The sequence below is a fragment of the Stegastes partitus genome, unplaced genomic scaffold (assembly GCF_000690725.1).
Source record: "Stegastes partitus isolate 25-593 unplaced genomic scaffold, Stegastes_partitus-1.0.2 Scaffold444, whole genome shotgun sequence".
NCBI classification, from domain to species: domain Eukaryota; kingdom Metazoa; phylum Chordata; class Actinopteri; family Pomacentridae; genus Stegastes; species Stegastes partitus.
The window spans coordinates 233,372-243,588 of NW_007578175.1; the positions used below are offsets into that span (position 1 = coordinate 233,372).

The 10,217-nt window shown below is 36.6% G+C and overlaps 2 protein-coding genes across 3 annotated transcripts in view; one reads left to right on the forward strand and one right to left on the reverse strand.

Annotated features, from left to right (window-relative positions):
• tmem134 (transmembrane protein 134) lies at positions 1-6,988 on the reverse strand. Its single transcript, XM_008286260.1, has 8 exons — positions 6,871-6,988; positions 6,132-6,379; positions 5,451-5,518; positions 5,258-5,344; positions 5,100-5,176; positions 4,648-4,692; positions 742-795; positions 1-629 (listed from the first exon to the last, which is right to left on the reverse strand). The coding sequence occupies exons 2-8, from the start codon at positions 6,333-6,335 to the stop codon at positions 547-549; spliced, it is 618 nt and encodes a 205-aa protein (XP_008284482.1). The 5' UTR covers positions 6,336-6,379; positions 6,871-6,988; the 3' UTR covers positions 1-546.
• A 65-nt stretch (positions 6,989-7,053) lies between these two features.
• The window catches only part of serping1 (serpin peptidase inhibitor, clade G (C1 inhibitor), member 1), a 9,059-nt gene continuing 5,895 nt past the window's right edge, over positions 7,054-10,217 (forward strand). Inside the window, exons 1-2 of one of the 2 annotated variants that reach the window (XM_008286262.1) lie at positions 7,054-7,192; positions 9,788-9,835. In XM_008286262.1, coding sequence (XP_008284484.1) covers positions 7,109-7,192; positions 9,788-9,835 — 132 coding nt within the window. In that variant the 5' untranslated portion in view covers positions 7,054-7,108. Of the gene's footprint in view, positions 7,193-9,368; positions 9,486-9,787; positions 9,836-10,217 lie in introns of those variants that run through there. The other variant, XM_008286263.1, reaches the window with a different exon arrangement.

Sequence of the window (10,217 nt, forward strand, 5' to 3'; positions counted from 1 at the left end):
TTCAATTCTATATTTTATTTTTGGCAAGTGATCATGATTTATGTAAGATAATGCACTCTAGGGAGGTGCATTAAAGGGATTATAGCCACACACTGTATGATTTTAGCACAATAAACTGCACAAACTTCCCCTCAGCCCTGAGCTTTTAAAGTCTTGGTTGAGCTGCAGGTTTGATCCCAGTTTGTAGGTTTACAGCAAAGCATGCTATGAACAACTTTCACTTTTCCAAACTGGGAAACTAACTCAGCTGACAGAAAGGAAAATATACAAATATTTTATTGTAATTTCACAGTCATTATTCACACAACATGGAAAACACAGGCAAGACCAATCCCCCATTGTTTTTTAAGTGTACACATACAGCAATGTCAGTTCATGTAGTGGAAACCTAGTCAAGGCACTGAGTGGTTGAAGTAGCAGTGGTCATTACAATGACAAGAAAAAACAACTGTGTGACAATATATTTTTGTTACATGTGACAAAATACAATTCATTTTAACAAAGCAAACACTGAAATGTAGTGAAAATGTAGTGTCTCATGAAATGTCATTTTTCAAAATAAGGTAGGTAGAACAATTTGAAGCCTCTTCTGCCTCGGACAGCACAGCTGATGTATATCACATGGTACACTGGGAGAAATACAGGGAATGACACTGTTTTTGTCAACAAGACAAAGTATGTGTTTACTGGAACAGCCAAGAGTCAAGTAAAAAAGTAGTAGGAACTAAATGAACAATTTACCTCCAGGGATGAAGAGAAGAAATCCAGGTACAAAGAAAATAGCACTTGAAACACCTGTAAGAAATTATATGTAAGCACCATACATTAAAGGAATACTTCAACACTTTGTGAATTAATAGGTTTATCAACTGTCTTGCCAGGAGTTATATAAGAAGTTTGATAGTGTTTTCTGTCTGTAAGTAAATATGACACTGTAGCTGGTCAGCTTGGCTGAGCACACAGACTGGAAGCACATGAAATCTAATGGACTGGGTCTGTCTGAGGCTAACAACATTAACATGCTGTCTGTCGCAATGTTTGACTTTAGTTACAAGGCTTTAAAAAACATCCAAAAAAGCCCCTTTCTCAGACGTCAAAACAGAAGTCACTGGAGTAAACGGGAACTGTGTATCATCTTCACATAGGCAAAATAACATATTTTTATTAAGATTTATGCTGTCAAGGAGCCTATCCCAGCTGACTTAGAGTGAAGGCAGGAGACACCCTGGACAGGTCCCAAGTCTATCACAGGGCTACACTTAGAGACAGACAACCAAGCACACTCACATTCACACCTACGGACAATTTAGAGTCACCAATTAACCTCAACATGTTTTTGGATCTTGTGGGAGGAAGCCAGAGAACCCGGAGAGAACCCACGCTGCATGGGGAGAGCATGCAAACTCCACACAGAAAGATCCCGGGTGTCCTCACCAGGACGCAAAGCGGCAAACTTCTTGCTGCGAGGCGACGGTGCTAACCACAGAGCCACCTTGCAGCCCCCTGGCAGAAACATTCAAAAGCTAAACTGCAAATTCAAAGGCAATAATTGAGCTGACTAATAAGCATATTATGAATAGCATCAATGCAGCTGTTAGGTCAGGCAGAAGATAAGCACGCACAGACAGATGAGTTAATAGGAGACAGAATGTTTAAGAAGGTATGACATTATATGTAACATTTGGATCATGAATTTATTATAGATGATATTAAAAAATGGACATAGCCACCGTGACAGTGCTCATTTGTTTGTGGACTAACGTTCTGAGGAATGAAGTTTGGAATTGGCTGTTGTCATCTTTTTCACACTGCACACGCTGCACTCATTTATTGTGCAAACCCAACTGCATTGTCTATTTTCCTCTAAATGGGAACATCATTTACAAAATGAACATCATGTTGTATTGAAGGCAACATTAAACCAGCGATTTAGACCATAAACTCACAAAGAAAACGTTTACTGAGGTAACAGATCAAGTGAGAGGTGGGTTAATTTTTTTCATATACGTCAATACAATCAGACTTCTTCTTACAAAAAACTAAGTTGCCCCCTGCTGGCCAGTCCAAAGAACGCAGCTTTAAGACACTTTCGCACTGGCTTCATTTTTCAGACTATGGAGGCTACGCCCATCCTTAATATACAATTTATGAAACTGAGCCATAATTTTGGGGTGTAGTTTGACATATAATAATGTCAACTCTGTCACAGAAGAAGGTCAGGATGTTTTCAAAGTCAATAAGTGAATGGTATTCAAGAGCAGGCTTAGAAGCAGTAATAAGGCAGCCAGTAGTTCTGAACATGACTCTAGGGTTATGGAAGTAAGCAGAAATAATATTAGAGAAATTAGTTTCTTCAGCAGATTTTATGACGTAAGTGTAGAGTAGCAGCTGCTCCTTCAGTCGTTGATGAAATGTAGTTAAATTTATCTCATCTGCACTCAGCCTACATTTTCTTTTCATGTCATAGGTGTGCCCATTTAGCTTATTAAGCCTATTTCCTGCTTGCCATTGGTCTGAGTCTGAGAGGAGCCACTCTATTCAGGAAAGCCAGACATAAATGATTAAACGTGCCTAAAAGAGAATGAAGAGAATAAAACAGATGGTTTTAGCTCAGTTGGAATGTAAAGATAAATTGGCTTAGGGTCTGTGATTGTATAAAGGGTAAATGATGAAAAACTAATGCTGAAGTGAGGTGTTGAATCCAATTCTCTTTGTAATCTGAAAATACTATCTTCTCTCAGTTGTACTGAGAGACCTAAAGTCGTTATTAGTAGTAACGCATGACTTTAGTCTATTCTAAATCGTCTAGGTCCAAGGTGTCTCTGGCCCAGCACCTGAATACCAACCCTCTGTTATAATACATTGACTGACAGTAGTCAATGATAACAGCCCTGAAAACTCAACACCGGGCACAAGTGCTGATTGGATTTTATGTAGTCATTTTTCATAGGTGATGATGATAAATATCATGAATTTTGAACCTCAGAGTTATCACTCATATAACCTTCTTTCTTTCTTTTTTATTTTTTTTTCCAAAGTTACTGCTGCAATTTGTTTTTTTCTTTGGCTTTTGTTTTTGCCCAGAGTTACTTCAGGATTAATTGTTAGCTCATCTTCCCTTTCAAGTTAATGTTCCTGTCTTGAATATTTACCATAAGAGTGTAATCATAATTACTAGACTTGAGGTGCTAGTTTTTAATGACATTAGTGAGATTTTAAATGGATTAATACATTAATATCAGGACCAAGAACATATTTATACTTAAAACACCCTAAACCTTGACGTTTGTCTGCATCAAGGACATTTGCCTTTTTCTGTTCAAAGAGAAGGCCACATGTCCAAGAGCCAAAATCATCATGCAAGACTAAGCTACCCCTCAGCAAACTAGAATACATCAGCGCCACTAACAGGCTCATTAGACCTTCACATGTAGATGCAGGCAGTAAGGAGGTGTGAGCTCATGGAAAACAAACCAATAACAAACCAATTACAATCATACAATCAGGTCTCAGTCAGCCTTGGCTAATCACATTTAGGAGAAAAAAAATCTAATCTTAGCAAATATGTCACTTATTAAGAGGTCTGACATTAAAATCTCAGTAGGCAGTGATTAGAGTGTATCTGGTTTGCAAGAAATGGAAAGTGTGTTAATATAAACCAGGTACTAGATGACTTCTTCTGTGCAGTTTAATCTGTCTGGTTTCTTTAATCTCCGCAGGACAAGTTGATAATCAAGATGTAAAGATAAAAATATATCTACATTTTGCTGTGTTTTGTCTGGTGAGTCACAAACAGTACCAAACTGACTTCTCATTTTGTATGTCTCTCTTTCGAAACATTCATGTAATCATAGTAAGCTAGGGTTAACGTATACACACCTTCCTCACACAAAAGCATCAGTATTTGGCAGAAGAAAAGTTAAAACCTGGAACAAACATTAATTAGAGACTTCAATGGTCCAAACTACAAACTAGCTATAAAAAGATTTCCCTGACAGCTATCAAGTAATATTGTTTGTGAAGCATGCTACTACAGGGTATATGTGTTGCTGACACCATTGTTAGTTTTGAAGGAAAGCCAGTTTATTTTGGACTTTAGGTATGTTCTTAAAGATCAAAAAATCATGATTCTCATCTATATTCTAAACCCTATAGGCCTGCTTGTCCTTCACACTTGTTTTTACAGCTCTGTTGTTTCATTGCAGTTGGAATGTAATCAAGAAGGATAGACTGAGAAACACTGGTCTGGATCAACAAAGGAACAATATATGACTGGTGCTTCTTGAATACCAACCAAAAGAATGTTGCACAGGGAGCCACCAAGCGAAGTTTGTGTGCAAACAAGACAAACATTCACAGACTCCAATAAAAACAAACAAACTTCTGAATTGTACCACTTAAACACACAAAGACATGTTATTATTATCTTAAATATAATTTCCATTTTGTTCATGCTTTGTGACTTTGTATTCCACTGTAATATTTATTTGTTTATGATTTGGAAAGTAGTTTAATTTAGGAGGGAAATGTTGGTTTCTTTTCTCATCTTTTTTCTTGTTTGCTTGCATTTGGACTAACGGACCTACTGTGTCATTTCTTGGCACAGAAATCAAAAACTAGCCGACGTTAACTGTTTCTCTTCCCTACCTGCATTTGGATTCAGCTGTATGACAACACCTGTGAAAATAAGAGCTAAACAGAAACAACACAAAAATATATTAGCGAGGATTGAAGATGACCCACGTTTATAAAGGTTTTAAAAACAATTCTTATTTCATCAACTCTGATATTCTTGTAAAAATCTGCTGTAATCAGTGGATCCGTTTGGAGACAAAGTTCACGGGGCAAAGTGCCAAACATGCCACTGACACAACACTAAGCAAACTACCTGCTGTAAAACCCTTGTGTTTATGTTAAAATAATGGAGTGTGGTTACAGATATATATGATAGGCATTTTAAGTCAAAACCATAATAAATAAATATTAAACAATCTTAAAAGAATGTGTTCTCTTTAGGAGAGCAGCGTATCCACAGAAGAACATTGTGGTTGAATGTTTTATATATAATGTAGAAAAAAACACCTGCACTTAACACTCACCAACTCCAATGATGAGGAGAAGGAATGAAGCAAGAACAACTCTTCTGTTTTTCTTAACCAGCGGATGAGACACCCACCTGAGCAACACATGTGGTTTTTAAGTAACTGTGTTTATTATCATTTCTCTGCGGGTATGCGTTTGAGAACTTTGAACTTACCCGCAGCAATGTGCAGAAAGTTGCGTAACAGAACTCAAGGTGCTGAAGGACCACTGAGAGCTGCAGTACGATAAAGTCGCAGGGTCACTGTGGAGAGGAAAGAGACTTTGTCTTACATTCAAAGAGCAGGCAAGCAAACAAAGAAATTAAAAAAAAAAAAAACGACAAAAAGACCTCTACCAATAGAACCCACCTGATTTTGAAGAAGTTATTGAAGGAGGAATTGCCACTGTTCCCCAAGGCATCTTCATTTTCCAGATTCTACAGAAACAGCATATGACAATGGACATGAAACAACTAAACTAAAAGCAACTTGTTGCACACACATACACGTGGTGCATGAAGGTGACGTACAGTCATCCTCAAATTTATAAATACCCTCCCATCAAAGAAGGAAAAAAACTGCTGTCACTGAAATAAGTTGAAATTGACAAAAGTAATAATAAACAAAAATGTAATGAAGTCATCACATTGCTTTTGAACTGTGGTTCAACAGAAATACTAAAAAAACAAACCAAAAAAAAAAAAAACAAGCAAACGAGCATGATGGGACCCGTAAACTAATATTTTGTTGAACAACCCTTTGAGAAAAGAATTCTGCACCTGTTGACAGGTATTTTGATTTTGGCCCACTGCTCATCAGCAAAGTGCTCTCATTTGTCCGGGACAGTTTTGTTTGTTTTTTTTAATTATTCTTTTCTACCACAATCCAAAAGCAATGTCTTATTTCACTAAATTAGAATTTAGCCATTTTTTATTTTTATTTATTTTTTTATTATTACTTTTTTCAGTTTCTAGTTATTTGAGTGGCTATTGTGAATTTTGCATTTTCTTTAATGGAAGGGTATGAATACATTTGAGGACGACTGTATACCTGATATTTCAGGTTACTGTGTTCAGGGGAGCTGGCCGCCGCAGGAGAGGGATGACTCTGAGGTTTAGAGAAAGTTAGAGGACCGAACGTCATCTCTCCTCCTCCCTCTCTGTCCTTCCATCCCTCCGTCTCTCCATCGGACACAGCTCCCTCCTCGTCTCCCTCCAGGACAAAGGCATCATCGATAGTGAACTGGGTTGCCATAGTGATTGCCTCTTACACCTTGAGGTCCTGTAGCTTGATTCTCACTGTGAATTAAGAGTAAAACGTAATGTTAATCTCAATACAGGTACTCAGAGCTATAAAAACCCATCTTATTGCACCTAGGAGTGTTGGCATTCATTGTTTACCATGCTCATGTTCTAATACCAAACCAATAACACAACACTTTTGGAACTAAAACTTAACTTTATAGGCTTATCTTGACATTTAGGGTGTCAGTTTTGCTCCTGTCAACCCTGGTAGTGCTCTTTAAGGCTTTAAAATGTGCGCACACATGCCTATACGCATAATAAATGAGTTGGAAGGCTGCATTTCATAAACCCAACCACCTTCTAGTCACTTTAAACAGTGAATACAGCAGTAAAGTCAGAGAGGATCCACCGTACAGCCTCGAGTTACATATTATAGCGGATAAGCTAACCACAGAAACCCAGCGGCTAACTGGCTCTGTTGTTGGTCTCAGCCATTGTTTGTCCTCTTTCCGCTTGTCGATCAGATGACCAGCAGGAAAACTTACTGTCTTAAGTAAATCTTTTTCTCCAGCGAGGCGAAACTCGACTTCACGTAGTTCGGAGACGGGTCACATGTTTGTATACTCTGTGGAAAGTTTCTAAAAAAAAACTTTTCTACAACTCTTGTACTTTTTTTTCTAGGGGGAAAAAAAAGCTTTTGTAGAAGTTTGGACCCTCTTTTTCTTTTTTAACACCCGGCTCTCGATTGCACACGACTGATTACGCCCAAAGAGCTTTCTTCGGATGTCAGTCTGCTTAATCGAGTGTTGGTTTATCGATCGACCCACTGACTTACATCAGAGGAAAGAATTCAAAGCCTTCAAACTGGTGAGTCTCAGTCAGCACTATATACCTCTAAAAATGTACTTAAACTTCAGTGAAGGTACAGAAAAGTTCGTAGAAAATGCACCAAAGCGTTAAAAGTAGAAGATCTGTTACTCATATTCAATAATCCCAAGAATTTCTGAAAAAAGGATTATTTTAAGTGGAAAATTTAGGTTTATTCATAAGAAAAGCCTTTAGTAAAATCTTTACTTTCTTTTAAAAAAAAAAAAAAGATTTTTAAATATCAGTGTAATATGTAATCAAACAATATCCTTAAGTGAATAAATGCAAAGGGTTATTAAATCATAACAGACTATTATTATAAAAGTAAATGTGAAATCCTAAAAGGGACATCCTGCCCAGGTCTTGGGGAAGATGTCCACAGTCTGACCTCACAGGTCATTTTGATCAGTACAAAACTGTCACTTATGCATAAGAATACATTTATTTACCAAATTTGATGTTGCTGTGCAACATAAATGATACATAACGCATACAGATGATTTTTGATTTATTTTAAATTCGTTAGAACATTGCCAATTAATCTCAAATTAATGGAAGACAAAAGTCAAAACTTACTATAAACTTCATTATTATTGATATTTAAATTTCTGACATACCATTGTCAAATTGCCAATCACATCAGCCTACAGTAGCAAGGAATTCTTCAGGGTGTGCAAGTGCTGACAAATAAAATATTCTTTTGGAATAATTAGGTTATTATTTCATCAGTAATCAAACAAACGTCTACTTTTAAATGTGTTATAAGCAGCATATACTTGTCAATTTATTGTTCATGCCTGAGCATGTACATTTTTTAGTTGCTCATATAGTTTATTCACCATCCCCCAGAAGATGCACACAGTGGATGATATTCTGTATGAATAAAACATTTTAAAGGAGAGAAACTGCCACATGTCAAAATCAAGGCCACCCAATTAGACCAACTGAACAAGCTTGAATTAATTTGTGGTAAGTTTCTGTTATTGATGCACAGCATACCAAGTACAACGAATCAGTTAAATTAATGTATTTAGCATATAGATTAAACAGACCTATCAGAATATAAATATATACATGTTAATGCTATGAGTGTGCTTGGTTGTCTGTCTCTAAGTGTGGCCCTGTGATAGACTGGTGACCTGTTCTGGGTGTCCCCTGCCTTCGCCCTAAGTCAGCTGGGATAGGCTCCAGCGGCCGCCGCTTTAATATACTCAGAATAAATTAATCCTGTATTTCACCCAAAATGTGAGTTTATAACCTGAATTGGCATCCTCATTGAAAAATAGTACAAAATATATATAAGCTGTATAAATTATGCTTGTTCTATTGCTATTTTGTACATTTTAACTGTAGTTGTTTTTTTAGGACATGCAGTGAACAATGTAATCTGTTACAGTCCATTTGTTTATTCTAACCCAGATAAAACATAACCTTCTTTATTCTTAATTATTAGCATGAAGAATACAAAAAATACATAAATGTCTATTTTTTTTAAATTGATGTATGAACACAATATTAAGATTTTTTTTTCTAATGTGTAAATGAAACTGGATTAAAGTCCAGGATTTCCACAAACTATACTTATGCAGATTAAGTACCTCCAGCTGGTGATCATGATAGGACAATGTATTTTAGAAACACACAGACATTAATATATATATATATATATACACAGTATATGAGTAAAATATTCCACTGAAAAAGTGATTCCATGGTGTATGTCAAAAAATGTGACAGCACTGTTTTCTGCCAGTTAGCTCAGCCTCAGCTTGTATTTTCCCTCCACTATGCCCTCATCTCTGTATGGCACCTGATATAACCTTCGGCAAACTCAAATTATGTAAAACGCTTCAGGCAAAAACATTTCATATGCAAATTGGAATGAGCCCAAGTGAGACTGCTTATCTACCCCCAACTTATCATAACCACGTTCCACTTGTCAAGATCCAGGAGGTATAATTGGTCACAAACTCTGGACTAAAGCACTAATACCACAAGTAATACGATATTAGACTATATCTATGCTTTCCAAAATAAAACCTGCAGTATAAATATTCCACTTAGTATCTGTTGCCAACATGTGAAATCATGTGATTTCCAGCAAGTCAGAAGACCTGCATTATGCAAACAAACATCTCTAAACCAACAATCACAGATTAGTCATTGTCGGTTGCAGCTGTGGGGAGCAGACAGTCAGAGGTGGTGGATGAACTGAACAGTGGTTGAATGTGGAGAAGCGTTACTGGTAAAAACTGGTACCGTTACTGAATCTGGACACCTGGAAATTCAAGAGGTGTGAGTTATGGAATGTTTTTCTAACTTTTTATGAACTCAGGTAAAGAAAAATGTATAGTATATTGTGCATCATCGCTAAAAACTTCTTTATTTTATCTTCTGAAGTTTTGATAGGATTAATCTCTAGCAGAGAGTGTACTTATTTCAAAAAGCGCCTGTTAATAAATGATCACAGTTTTAAAAGATGGTGGGGAATTTCACTGCTTCACTAATTGCGCCACATATTGATCTTTTTTTCGGCTTGGTGCCATATACATTGTGAAATCTCTCCTTATATCTGTTCCTTTTTTTTTTTTGCAGATGAGACGACAGGCCACACTTTGCCTTTTGCTACAGCTCATTTTTGAGGTAAAATGCCAAATTGTGTCTGTAGCTCTTTCAGAATGTTCACATGTATTTTAGACAGACATTATTCATTTCACAAGCACAGTGGTTCCCATCCTCATCATCTAATGTACCTCCACAGGTCTGTCAGACGCACTTCATCAGCACCCTTCTTGTTTAAATTGGTTCATTCTCTTAATTATAATAAAGCGGATTTTGCATTAATATGTTTTTTTATTCAGATGAACTGTTATGTTTAGGTCAGTTTTGTCTGAGCTGTTTGTCCATTATAATAAATTATGTATTTTAACATCCATCCATTACTGTTTTTAACATTTCCACCATTTCCATCACATTTCCATCATTTCTTATCTCTTTTAATCATCCATGCATTCCTTTGGTTGTC

Bases quoted from the DNA above. Each gene is read 5' to 3' on its own strand.
- tmem134 (XM_008286260.1), bottom strand. From the start codon at position 6,335: ATGGCAACCCAGTTCACTATCGATGATGCCTTTGTCCTGGAGGGAGAC. The intron at 796-4,647 runs GTAGGGAAGAGA...AATTTCTTACAG, and splicing joins ACAGCTGAATCCAAATGCAG to GTGTTTCAAGTGCTATTTTC. The intron at 630-741 runs GTAAATTGTTCA...TATTTCTCCCAG, and splicing joins TCTTCTCTTCATCCCTGGAG to TGTACCATGTGATATACATC.